The sequence below is a fragment of the Notamacropus eugenii genome, chromosome 5 (genome assembly GCF_028372415.1).
Source record: "Notamacropus eugenii isolate mMacEug1 chromosome 5, mMacEug1.pri_v2, whole genome shotgun sequence".
Taxonomy (NCBI): Eukaryota; Metazoa; Chordata; class Mammalia; order Diprotodontia; family Macropodidae; genus Notamacropus; species Notamacropus eugenii.
In genome coordinates, this window is record NC_092876.1 from 432788113 (window position 1) to 432802711 (window position 14599).

Genomic DNA, 14599 nt, shown 5'->3' on the forward strand with positions numbered 1-14599 from the left:
GAATTTGGGCACCACCTGCCAGAAACCACTTGTCTGGCATTTGTTTTTGTTTTCAGTGCTGCCTCTCTTATGTTAACATCCTTGGTTTGTAGGTATGAAGTCAAAAAGTGACAATTATCCTTGCTTACAAAGACTGCCAAACTTATGTTCCCACTAATAGTATTATCCAGGGATTCTGCAGTATCAGTAATTCTGTACTTCTTGTCTTTCCCTAAATAGGCAGAGATGGATGAAATAGAAATTATTTTTTTCCATGTCTTTGCATATTAGTGGTAGCAAAGTAAAGCAGCTATATTTTCCATTAAATCTGGTCAATAAGAAAACTCAAGTTTGGTTAAAAGCAATAAGTATTGTGTGCTGCATATAGAGTCAACTTTATTCTCTCTCAAGAAAACCCTTATTGAGGGAGTCATTAACAGAAATACTCAAAAACGAGTAGTTACAGTTGCCTATGGTTGGACTTGATACTCACTTCTTTCAGTCTTATTCCATGATTTTATCGTATACGTTGTGGACTATCTGTTGGTGATTCTAGATACTTAGATCGTTTTCATGAACAAAGATTAAATAGTTTCATCATTCCTGAAGATAATTGAATCATAAGATACTTTATGAACACATCTAAAGTGACATGGGAGAACATATAATAATTATACTTATTTAGTACTTAAGCTAGGTAGCAAAATTTGAAATTTGAAATCAGACAAAACAATCCTATCTTTGTGTTTTATTCTTTTTACCTTCAAGTCAATAATTTTGGAGGTTATTAAACCTAGTTTACAGTATAATTTGATACACAAAGATCCTTTGTAAGTTACCATTAGTTGATGAGGTGAAATAAGGAAGCAGGATTAGTATATAAGACAAGATCCTTTAGAAAAGTTATTGTAGCAAACCAAGACAACTGTACCATTGTTAAAAAGGAATGAAATTACTGTATCATTGAGTACATTTAGCCTTCAGTGAAGGTTCTGGCCTTTGCAGTTCTAATGTTAATTCTTTGTGTTGACATGGAAGATTCTGTTCCAAAGATTAGTTTACCAATGACTTTATGTTCTAGCAATTTATTTTCTGTTTGTTTACCCGTAGGAGCAGTCTCACAGGTGCTAGACAGCCTGGAGGAAATTCATGCACTTACAGACTGCAGTGAAAAGGACTTAGATTTTCTACACAGTGTTTTCCAGGATCAGCATCTCCACACACTGCTAGATGTAAGTCCCTTTCCATCCATAAATTGTATATTTAACATACCAGTTTACTTTCAGCAAGTTTCTAGATCTTTTTTATTTGTCCTAATCCTATAAGAAAGAATGTGGAAAGATCAACATAGACTGAATATCGAAACACAATTAATTATATATATTGTATCTTCTGAACATAAAATGCACTGGTCAGTCACAATGAAGCTTAAGAATTCTCATCATTTGCTAAGGTTTCTGAAACCATTTAGATGTTTTGATCACGCACACCTTAAATCCTGTAGCTGAAAAGCACTTACAGAAGTAAATACTTTATTAGTTCTTTGGTGATTAAATCACTGATATTCTATTAGTATTTTGAAATAGAAGCAGTCAATTTTTTTTAACGTATATGGTTTTTATAATTCTGAACCATTTTGTTGGATTTTCAAGATTTTCTTCAGTCAGCTAATAAAGCCTTATCCTATTTCATATTCTTTCAGCTTTTTCCTACCTATTTTGAAGGTTTTTATTTTTAAAGGTTTGCCTCCTTTTAGTATAGCTATGCCAGTAAGTGTTTTTAACAAGAAAACATTTGATGGCCTTCAGTGTCAGAGAGTATAGGAACATGTAGACTGCATTAAATGTTTAGCATTCCTGTATATAATTTACCATTAATTCATGAAGTCAATATTTATTGTGTCTGCTAAGTGCAAGGCATTGTGCCAAGCCCTAGAAATAACATAGCAAAAATGAAGAACAAATTGCTGTCATCAACACACTTCCTTTATCCTGAGAATACATACGTAAATAGATAAAAGATGATTTGAGGGAAAAGAGAGCACTGATGACTAGGGAGATCAGAGAAAGGGTGACTTTCAGAAGTGACATCTGAACCTATCCTTGAAGGAAGATAGAGACTAAAAGGTGAGGATGAGGAAAGGAGGCATTCCAGGTATGGGGACGTGTACAGCCTTTTTAAAAGTGCATAGTTGGGAGATGGAATCTTGAGTTTGGAGAACACCATAACAGCAGGTTTGCCTGAGACATGGACTGCTTGAAGGGAAGCTCAAATCTGACCTCAGACACTTACCAGCTCTCAGTGACCTTGGGTAAGTCACCTCACCCTGTCTGCTTCAGTTTCCTCATCTATAAAATGAGCAGGAGAAGGAAATGGCAAAACCACTCTAGGCTCTTTGCCAAAAAGACCCCACATGGGGTCACAGAGAATCAGATGTGACTGAACAATAACAAGAATCTGATCCGGCGGTCCAGTATCCGTCTGTGTGTTGCCTTATGTCGGTGGTGCTTCTCCATAAAGAGAACGTTGATTTTTAACCGGAGCCAAGGTCATAGATCATAGACTTACATATTTAAATCTAGAAGGGATATTAGAGACCTCTCATTTTACATGTGAGGACACTGAGACACATGTTGGAATTTTACCAGGGTCACAGTTACTGAGTGTGTAAGGCAGTATTGAAGCCAGGGCCTTCCTGATTCCAAAGTCCAGGGCCTTCTTCCCGTTTCTCATGAAATCTTTCCAGTTCCACCTTAACTACAACTAAGTTGGCCTCCAGCTAGAATTTTTTGTGTCCATAACTTTCTCATAGTGCCTGTATCCCCAGAATGTTATATCAAAACTAGTTGTATCCAAATTTCAGGCCCTGTCAAAAGCTGACTTAGAGTTTCTCAGTTTGGCACCTGAAAATATCTTGTCCACACAAGTTATTTTAAACCCTAATTCCTCACATTAGCACCCCTTAACAGTTTCTGTTACCTGCGCCTACACTTAACCACTTTAGTAGGAAGTAGTCACCCCACTCCCTTTCTGCCATCCTGAGTTCTAGGAGTAGTCCAGCTGGATGTAAGTGTCTGATTTATTCACATGGAGTAACTACCTCATCAGTGTGTCCTTCTTCGTTGACAGTCTCAGATGCTTACAGAAACCCAGCACAGAAAACATCAAATTAAACATATAGAAGCTCTCTGAATCAGTGAGACCCCATTTCCCTTCAGTGACAGGACATCTAATTTTGCCCTTGAGAACTAATTTTAATTACCAAAATTATGAAGCAGCCTCAAATTAGAATCATATCAAAACACAATTTATAGCCCATTGTGATTTATAACGCATCAAACCCATATTGCAAAAATTATGCTTATAAAGAATCTACAGAATGCACCATGCTGAAGCAGGTTCCTTGAAGAACAGTCAGTCCTGGTGGGAGAACTCTCCCCATCAATACAAACTGTTATCTCCTCTGTGATTTAGTGCTGAGTCCTAGCCAGAGTCCTCCAAGGCACTCAAATATGCCTCAGAGGCAAGATTTAAAGCTGTTTCTTCCTGACTCCTACCACAGTGCTTGATCCTTCACACTAGAATTCCTCTAATAGAATCAAAATGCAATCAAATCCTACTTAGCTTTTTACCATAATATAGTTTGGGAACTGAAAATCGTTACTTTATTTTAGCCAAATGTAAAATAGTGATCCATAGTGCCAGATTAGTTCCACAGTTTAAAGGGTTCACGTGTACACATGTGCACACACACACAATTTCATTCTGGCCTACTAGAATTTCATGACATTTTATCCCTCTAACTCTTAGTGACTGAGTAGGGAGACAGAGTACTAAGTGAGTCGTTGACATGTCAGTGTGCACACCTCTAAGACATTTTTTTACAGTTCCTAATTTAAGTCATGTTCCCTTTATGGCACACCTCAGTTATCCTGTATCCTTCACTGGTGTGCTTTCAAAGCTTGTTTTCTTGCTGAAGGCAGTTTATTTCTCTCTAACTTGTCTAGCCCCAACCCATTTCTCCTCTTTAGATTTCAGCTGTTCCTCCCTTTCAATCCTTGGCCATCCACTTTCCAGGATTTCCAAATCCAAGCACTCGGTAAAATAGACTTGTTTTTTATCATCTTATTACTCAGACTGTAAAATCTGCAGTGCTCATCAAGTAAACCTTCAGACTTTCTCTGAGGACAGATATCTCTGTCCTGTTTTAGTTCTTCCCTGTGCTCCATCTGAACCTTTGGTTGAGGGCTGTGAATATTATTGCCCTAATTAAATTTTGTCTCACGCACTGTCATGATGAAGGTTCCAGCAGCTCACCAAGTCTTACAGGCTCCTACCAAATCAATCTTAGAGTCAGTTTCGCAAAGATATGCAGTCCTACTGCAACGTGAACCGGGGTGTTACCTTTCTGGACCTCCATCATGATTTTCCCAGGGTAAGTGCCAGCCAGGATTTATTTAAGTACATTATTGATCCTGTATTATTTCATCCAAAAGGTGAATTCTCCCTACACATAATAAATGGGCCTTCCGTGTGAGCATTTTCCAGGTTCACCTGTAGTATCTGAATTCAAGTCATTTATTATGCTGTTACCTTCCACTTTCGCCCTGTCCCAGTAATTCTCAAAGACCTTATCCCCTGATCTAGCCCAGTTAATATCCTACCTCAGTTTTTGCTGTAATTTATATAGTCTTCCACTGGCCCAATGTGAGTCCAGACTCTTTTGTGCTGTAACTGTCCCGTTGTATTTGCACATCACTGCCTTAAAGTTAGTTCTGAGTCCTTCCTCAGTTCCGTGGTTCCACCCTATCTTGAATTCTGCAGATGCTGCATTCCCATTGCCCTTCTTACAGTTGTTTTGGCTTTTGTATCCTCCTTGAAGGTATTTGGAGTAACTCATATCAATTTCTAAGATAAAGAAATTTATTCCTCTTTATAATCTACTTCTTCCAAGTATAATGAAGTTGTATTTTTAAATAATACATTCTTAACATATAACTACCTAGGTTGCTGAATCTTTTATTAAAGGGCCTCTTTCCTTGCATTCTAAGCCTAGACCTGGGTCTTTATTTAACTCATTCCTTTTCTTTGCCCCAGCTCTAGAGCAGCTTCTCCCTTAGCCATCATAATAATCCATACTTTGTTATCTTTTACAGTTCTTATTCATTTCCTTCCATAAATCCGTAGAAGTCCTTATCACACTGGAGGCCTTCCTCTATGTCATTTTAATGTTTGATGCATACTGGTAGAACACTTACGTTATCCATCAGTTGTCCTTTGCTCTTGTTAATTGATCCACCCACCTCCTTTTCAGTTCATTCATGATCTTAATGTTCTCTTATACCATGCTTGCAAACCATTGTTGGTGATAAGTCATGGTCTCCATGCATCCTTTCATTGCCCTTTTGGTCACTCACAGTTAGGACTTCTCGGGAGTCACGGTATAATAATACCAAGGGAATACTGGTGTTAAAAACTGAACGTTAGCGTAGAGAGAACCCTTAGTATCATTGAAAGTACCTTACAGTATCCCAAGCGATCCAGCCTGCTATTCATTTTAGGCCCAACTCATTGTCGATTTGAAGTCCAGTACATCCAATGTATCTGTGCAGTGTATCTGTCCAATATATCTGTGCCAATGGACTGATTCAGGGGTCTGCTCATCTATTGCTATGTAGTGGATGGTAGACAACATACTATTTGTCAGCTTCTATATCTTAGTGTTTTGAAACCTGCAAAGGATTGTATGTTTACACAGATTTCACATAAATCCATAAAGTTCTATGATACTTCCACAGAGCTGACCAAATCACAACAGCACAGCTAAAAGACTTGTGGTTAAGTGGAATGAAGCATATATTTAATACCTATGTAAGCAAGGTGATTGCTGCCGTTTGTCCATGAAAGTTCACCTATTTCAAGATGTTTCCAAATTCCTAACTGCTCAGAATTTCTTTCATCACTTTAATATTTATTTACATGAACATTTTGTTAATGGATCCTTAAGCATTTAACTGTTTGCCATGTGTCAGCATACTTTGTGCTAAAGATATAAAGAGAAAGGTGAGACATTCATGCCTTCAAGAGCCTTACAGTCTAGCCAGGGGAGATAACACGTACATATAGGAATATACAAAATAAAAGTTTTTTGAGGAAGAAGACTGGCAGGCTTTATGTAGAAAAAGACTTGAACTGAGCCTGTAAGGAAAGTAGCTATTCTGAGACACAGGGATGAAGAGAGTACATTCCAGGGATGGGGTCAACCAGTACAGAGATATGGAGACAGAATAGAAAGTGCACTGTATGAGAAACAGTACAAAAGCCAGTCTGACTGAACCAACTAAGTATTGTGAAGGGGAGGAATGTTTAGTAAATCTGGAAAGGGCTTTAAATGCTAAATAAAGTTTATATTTATTCCTAGAAGTAATAGGAAGCTATTGAAGTTTATTGAGTTTGGGAATAACATGTAGGAGAACTACTTTGGTGGGTATGCAGTAGATTGATTGGATCAGTAATAGAGTATGTTAATACGCTCAGTACCCATGAAACCCTTACACTTGTTCTGAACACCCAATCCATCTATCTGTTCTATTAGTTGAAAGATAAAAATAAAATACAAAATCAATAATTCATTACACTGAACCACAGTTTTTAAGAGCCTACTCTATGGATACAACACTGCTTTAGGAGTTGATAGAAAGAAGGAATTTAGACACAGTCTTTCCTCCCATGAAGATAACAGTCCAGTAGAAAAATGTTACACACAGGTAATAATAATATGTGATCACCGTGTAAGAGAGCTGTGTTAGATAACAGACTAGAAAGGTCATTACTGGTGATGGGAATCAGAGAAGGCTTCATGGAGGAGATAGCATTTAGATAATAATTTAGAAAATAGTTAGAAATTCAGTATTCTGATTGAGATAGGATGGAAGGCTTTCCAGTTACCAGAAACAGTATGAGCAAAGGAAGTCAGGAAAATGCCTTTTTGGGGGCAAGATACAATGATAAACAAGACCCAGTCCCTGATTGTAATTACATTAACTCAAATTTGTAGAACATTAAGGTTAGTAAAAAGTACTTTTGTCACCACAACTCTGTTAAGTAGCTTACCATCTAATTATCTTCCAGGAAAAATTGGATTACCATTCATCTGCAACAAGCATGATAAAAAATAATTTATTAAGTACCTACTATGTCCTTGATGCTGGGTAAACAAAGAGAGAAATGAGACTCCCTGACTTCAAGGAGCTTATACCTCTTGAGGAGGATCTGCCATACTCCTCCATGGACTTTACTGGACTGACCAAAAGGTCCTTGTCACTCCTAGTCCAGATGACCTCTAATGTCTCTCCTAGCTCTTAATCTATGAGATACAGTGGGATAGATAGATAGATAGATAGATAGATAGATAGATAGATAGATAGATAGATAGATAGATGATAGATATCTATATACACAGACAGGTATGAAGAAAAATGGGTCATACAACATTGAGGGAAGTTGAACATTTTAAATAATCTAATAATTAATCATTTCAAGTCCCAGTTGCCCCAAGCTTAGTTTAATAACCAACTTGACCAAACTCTTTCAAGTTTTTATTATGCACAGAAATGAACAGTACTTCAGTACATTCATATTAATGATAATCCCTTAATATAGTTCTATTTGAATAAAAAGATAATTTGTACAAAACCAAGTTCCTTCCACTTGGCAGGATCTATTTTAAGCATGCCATCGTTCCAGTATGTTTGTAACATGGCATCTTAAGTACTTTGAAAGATTTCTACAAGGGAGCTCTCTTTTAAATCGGCATCAGATCTGTTTCTCGGTGGCATTTGTGATCTGCTCGCTCCATGATGCACATTTCAGCCTCTCGTGCCTGGCCTTCCCATGCAGCTCTTGCACATCTTCCTATAAGTTTGCCACAGAGGATTCTCCCAGCACCTGAGAACCTTCCACTCTTAGCTTCTATCACAAGTCATCGGTGGAATGCGTAGGGCATTTCTCACCTCATGATCGTCCATCTTTTTTCTTCTCATTTTATTTATAGTTGGAAAGTCAAGAGGGATTACTCCTCTACAGTATAGCTGTTCAAATAACTGAAGCCAATTGCCATGTCCCATTCTGAGTCCTTTCTTTTCCATAGGTTTCCAAGGGCTGAGGAATCCATCACCAAGTGAACTGTCTGCTGGTGATGGTACTGCACTGAGTGCGCCAGTCATCCAAAACAGCTTGTATTTTCTTGACCAGGCACTCAGGAACCTAGAGCCGCCTCCCACCACAAGAAAGCAAAGGACTTCGTGGGGTCTGTGGGATGGAAAACTGTTCTTAATCCTGAATGACATTTTTCTACATACTGCATTTTTCACATCCTAATCTTTCTTAAGGGTCATCCTTATTTTTAGATCAGTCATCCAGTAACATTAATAGATCATTGGATAGATACCCCTATAATCCCCATCCTTCACTCTTTCTCCAACAGCCTTCCTCCTTTCTTTGTGTCCTGCCCATTCAATGGGTAGAATGCCAGGCCTGGAGTCAGGAAGATTCATTGAGTTCAAATCCAGCTTCAGACACATATTAGCTGTGTGACCCTGGGCAAGTGACTTAACCCTATTTGCCTCAGTTTCTTCATCAGTAAAATGAGACAGAGAAGGAAATGGAAAACCACTCCAGTATCTTTGCCAAGAAAACCCCAGATGGGGCCATGAAGAGTCAGATGTGACTGAAACCACTGAAAAACAAAAGTAATTAAATTGAAATGAAACAGGAACAAAAAAGGAACTTGCACATAATTAAAATAGAGATCTGCAGGTTGTTCATTAAACATTAAAGAATATTAAATTGAAATTAATTAATTCAAAAGAATGTTAAAGACTATGCTAAAATATACCATTAAAATTTCTCCAGTGACATTCCATTCCTCAGACTTAACTATGTATTTCAGTTTAGAAGAATACGTTGAAAAGAAAATATCCAGCTGTACAAAAAGAAAACCATCTGTTTTCAAATATTTTAATATTAAGACTTTTATGACAAAAGGTATAATGAAAAGGGCCTAGAATTTGTAGGCAGAAGATCTGGGTTTTCATCCCAGCCTTGTTAATGATTACGTGTGTCACCTGAAGGAAATTACTTAAACTCTCTGGGCTCCAGCTTCCTTATCTATAAAATGAAGAGGTTGAACTTAGGTCATAACAACTCACATTTGAGTTTCTTTTCTTGTACCCTTTATCTCACAAACCTTTTACATCATCCACCATTTTCACTTTCTTTACTCATCTTTGACAAAAAGGTAGTCGTTCAGCCATTGAAAGCTTGATTCTTCTACATGTATACTTAGTCCTATCCCCTCTTGACTTTTCTGTCATCTCCACTCTCTCTAATCTTCGATCTCTCCCCATACACTGATTCCTGATGCATAAAACACTGAAATTTCCTTTATCCTTAAAAATCTTCACAACCTCCCTCTGTCCTGTGAAGCTGTCATACATTTCTTAGCCTGATTTCTAGAAAAAGCTGTCTAAATTCATTGCCTCTACTTCTCGTCTTTTCACTCACTTTTCAGCTCTTTGCTGTTTAGCTTACACCTCATCATTCAAATGAAACTTTTCTCCAGATTTACCAGTGACTTCTTAATTACCAATGCTAAAAATCTTTTCTTAATCTTCATCTTTCTTAGTCTCTGAAGGATTTGAAATTGTTGATCACCCTGTGCTCCTAGATATTCTCTTCTCTTTGAGTTTTCCTGACACTATTCTGTCCTGATTTCCTTCTTACCCTCCTCGCCGTTCTTTCTCATTATCCTTTGCTGAATCATCATCCATGTCACATTGTCTGATTGTGGAAGTACCTCAGGGTTCTGTCCTGGGCCCTTCTTCCCTCTCTCTCCCTATGATCTTGTCAGCTTCCATAAGCTTCTTATCTCTCTGAAGAGGACCGTGAAATCTTTGAGTTCCAGCTCCACATCACCAGCTTCATGTTAAACATTCCAGATTGCCCACAGAAATCTCAGATTCTTCATGTATAAAACAGAGCTCATTATCTTCAACATCCTATGCCGCATCTCCAACGTACTCCTCTTTTGAATTTGACTATTTCTGTCAAGGATGCCACTTTCTTCCAGTCTCCCAGGTCCACCTGATTTCTGTCTCCGTACCATCTCACACATCCCATCTATCCCTTTCTTTACTCCTATAGCTCCCAACCTTCACTTTACAACTTGGCCAAACTTAGCCCCTTTAATGCTGCTTATACAGGACGTTCTGTCTCCTGATCCCATGCCTTGGTAATGAATATCCCCCCATTCTCTGTTAACCTTTGTCTTATAGAACCCCTCATTTCCTTCAACATGCACCTCAAAAAAGAAGGTCTTTTTTCTTTGCCTTTAACTGTTTTTTGCCCTGTATCCCTAAACTGCTTTGTATTTTATTTTGTACTTATTCTGCATATACTCACTCACATATTAAAGTGCCTAAAGTGCTGCTGTGTTGCTTGCTTATGCAATAGAATTGAAGCTGAGTCCTGAAAGGCTGTATCAGTGGAGCATCAACAATAGTACATGCTGCTGCGCAGGAATGCCTTTGAGGACGACCCCTACAAAAGACCACAAGTCTCTTTTCTGAGGATTGATCTAGAATAATATGTAAGGCTCAGAGCCAGTAAGCTGTCTACTTGATTGGAATGGCGTTGGCCAAGCAACCCGTGAAACAAAGAGCCATACAGAATGGTCTTCAGTCCTGTGTGGCCCTTTCTGCTGGTATGATTATTGTGCTGGAGTGACAGGAAAGAAAACAGAAGGTGTCAAGTAGCACATGTTCTGCCTATAAACTTTTATTTGATTATACAAATGGAAGATCCTTGTCCACAGATCAGTTTGAAGTGGAAATATTACTAAAAGAGCTCAGTAATATTTGTCTTTACATTCTTGCTCTGAATGAAACCAGAAAAAAAAAAAAGAAACTTAGAGCTAAGTCGAAGAATGGTTTATAAGCACTTCCAAAATAGAGTTAGCAAAGTGAATTTTGTCATATGTCCAAAGGTAATAGAATATTTAATTTAATGGACTATCTATTCACATATTATAGTGCTGATAATAAGTATTTGCAGAAAAGACCACCATGAAAATAATTGAAGCCTATGTACCACAATCAAGCCTATGTACCAGTTGCTATGTATGCACCAGAAAAATTCAGTGAAGTACCTGACAAAAAGCTCCCAATTAAATCAACATTCAATCTGATGCTTGATAACTTTAACTGCAATGGTGGGAAAAGATGAGGATAGAAAGAAATACATGAGAAAATATAGCTCAAGAAGAAAGGGTAAGAGAGCTCCATAACATATTAATTACACTGAAATGTCATGTCTTTATACCATACACTTTCTTCCAAAAAATAATTGGTAAGCTCTAGACACCAAATAATATCACAGGCACCACCACCACCCCCCCTCAAAAAAAAGAGATTATGGTTTAACAGACAGAAAAAGACTTGCTACTGATATAAGACATTATTCTCAGTTGATCATCTGTACAATGAAATCAACTTCTCAGAGCTAAGATAGGAATTAGTAAAAAAGCAAGAAGGAGAAGAAGAAAGAGACATGTCATGATTGCAACCAGTGGATTCTGAACTGTTTTAAAAAGCAGCTGACAATTACAAATTGGAAATGATCAACAGGAGGAACACTAACAAAAGGTGAACCCATGTAAATCAGACCAGAAGGCGCCTTAGTCTGCAGACATCTGATTTGCTTGCTGTTCAGATAGAAGTAGCTGCTAAAGATAACACTGGATTAGAATATAAACCTATCTTTAAAATCTTATGAAAAAGAATGACAGACAGTCGTATTCAGAGAATCAGTAGAAAGGAAAATCGATTTAAAGAATGCTGGGAAAGATGCCTAACTAAACACTCATCACAAATGCAATTAAGGATATAAAAGATATTATATAGGAATTGTATTAGAGGAGGAGATGAACTGGTGATGCAACAAGGTTAAGGGATGACAGGTGAATCGTCAGAGTGCCCAAGGGCTCCAACCCATTGAGTGGACACATTCTGGTGACAAGATCATCTAGTTCAGGCCTTTCATTTTACAGGTGGAGTCTTTCTTCCTTTACCTTTCAACTGTTTTTTCCAGTTCTACCTTCTGGATCCAAGGAGAACAAGTCTAATCTCTCTTTCACTCAGCAATCTTTCAGATATACTATAATCACATTCCCCTTAAGTCTTTTCTTTTCCCAAATAAATTTCCTTAATTTCTCTGGGAATTCATGGAAATGGGCCAGTTTTCTTTCATTTTATTAGCAGTTCAGAGCACCTTTGAAGTGGCGTTTGTCTGTTTGAATGTGCAGAGCACAAAGAAATAATGGACAGAAATTTTTGAGAGTACAGCTGTCACACACGCATGAAGGGTGTGGATCATCGGTTTTATTATCGGTGAAAGCAAGTCGGTGTGGTGTTGTGGCAAACACGGCCCCATCCATGGGAACGCTTCCAGCAGTGTTTTATTTGGGAAATAGCACAGCATTTTCAATGGTCCCAAAATGCTCCTTAACGTAAGAAGGAACAAAAGGAAAAGCTTGGTAGGAATAGGAAAGCGCTCCAGTGTAGCTGAGCAGATGGTCTGTCTTGCCCTCTTTTTCCCTTCCATCGTTCCACTGCCCAGTTTTCCTTGTAAGATGGAGGTGGATGTCATTCTTCTCTTCATTCCAAAAAAAAAAAATCCAACCCAAAAAATGAAGATATGCAATAGAAAACCCCACGGAGTCTCCTCGTTGTGGCCTTCAACCTCTCTCACTGTGGCCGGCAGCACAAGGACACCTCTGCCCAACGATTTCCATTCTCTTGTCCTCCAGGATTTTGGAGGGTTTCCGATGCTCTGAGATATGATCTATTGATCTCTGCTGTACAGTTACAATGAAGCAGATTGTAGCTTAAAACTTAGAGAGAATGTCCGGGGCAAGATGCAGTGAAATGGGGAGATGACAGCTGGCTTAGACTTCTTTTAAAGGATTCAAGCAGAAAGACTCATAACATGATTGACCTCACTGAGGACAGCTTCTTTTGATGATTTTGTTCCTCTTTTTTAACTAGTGAAATTTCCTTTTGGAGAGTAATATTAACTTTTGTGCTATTGGGACCATTCTGTGCTGCTAACTTTTCTGCATTTGTCTGGTGTAAGCCAGATAGGTGTAGACTTAGTTATTTTAAACATTGATCTAAAAGTGCATTTTTTTGTGAAATTCTTGTCTGTCAGTTTAGGGGCATGAGTTTATTGTATTTCAGTTATCTATTGGCAAAATTTTTATCAGGAAAAATCATGAAGTGGCTCTGTCTCTGAGTGCCTAACATACCCAAATGTACCAGTTTTATGAAGAACATTTGAGAGTGGACTTTCTGCATGATCAAACATACATATAGCAATTCCTTTTTTAAGGTGGTTTCAACATCAGTGTAAGTAGTTCACGGTGAAGAGCTTCTTTTCCAAAAGTAGGTTGGTACTTTCTCTACATCTCATGTATTTAGAGAGTAAACTGAGCATTGAAACATTAAGTTACTTGCCCAGGGCCACACTCCGAGTATTGGAGGCTGCTCTTAAACCCAGGTCTTCTTAAACACCAAGACCAGTTCTGTGTCCGCTCACCATGCTGCCCTTTTCTGCTCATTGCAGTGCTCGAGTACTTACCTGGGTCTGTGCTCATTTCTTCAAATGGTACAGATCGCAATTCATCTATTCCTCCTCATTACAGATGCACAATTTTAATCTGTGTTTTCCACTAATCTTCCAAATAGTTTCTGCCAAACACACTAGCAGCAGATATCAGTGTAGAACAGCGCTGTGCATTTTTAATTCCCTGTTCTCACTGGACAACCAACTATCACCTCTTTTTCTAATCATTCATCTCCTGGATAGCACTTGGTTTGGGTTTTTTTGCTACTTCTTTGGCAGTAATGTGTCTCTCCATTGTCTTTTAGGTCACCTGCAGTTTTGATTTTCAAAGATCATGGTGTTCCATGATTTTGCAGACATATAGCAACCCCACAAAAGTACAATGTCCTCAGGGACATCAGTGATCCCTTAAAAGAAGTGAATCTACAGACCTCTCAGGAAAAAAGGAATAACAAATGGAAAAAGAAAGCTAATGTTTAGACTATGATATACAGTTCGATAGGCAGCTCATTGAGTTAGTCCATCAGTTCATACATCTGGGAAGGCACTGCAACTGAGCCCATAATGCAATAATTAGAGAAGGCTAGATTATATTTGTAAAATTATACAGTGCTTTCAGCAATCAAAATACTCCCTGACATAGAAACCTATCTAAATTTCTATTTTAATTCACATGTAGTTCTGTTAATTTTGTATATAGTGTGACAGCTTCAGTACTTTCTGTAAAACTGCTATTTTTTAATGGGATTTTAAAATTATACATAAATTTAGAAAAATGTTTCAGATTAATATTAATTCAGATAATTTATTTCTTTCAAGATTTTTCTCTAAGGGACTGAAAATACTATTAAATTCTGATTTTTGATAATTGTTTTTGAAAATCACTTCAGTTATAATTGTGTATTGAATCAGAATGTGGCCTCTCTTTACACATTTGCCA

The 14599-nt window shown here is 37.9% G+C and overlaps 1 protein-coding gene across 10 annotated transcripts in view; it reads left to right on the forward strand.

The window, feature by feature from the left end:
• CASK (calcium/calmodulin dependent serine protein kinase) overlaps nt 1-14599 on the forward strand; it is a 436118-nt gene that overhangs the window by 330284 nt on the left and 91235 nt on the right. For all 10 annotated transcript variants that reach the window (XM_072615124.1, XM_072615127.1, XM_072615128.1 and 7 more), the window contains one exon: nt 1090-1211. In XM_072615124.1, the coding sequence (XP_072471225.1) occupies nt 1090-1211 (122 nt within the window). The remainder of the gene's footprint in view (nt 1-1089; nt 1212-14599) is intronic.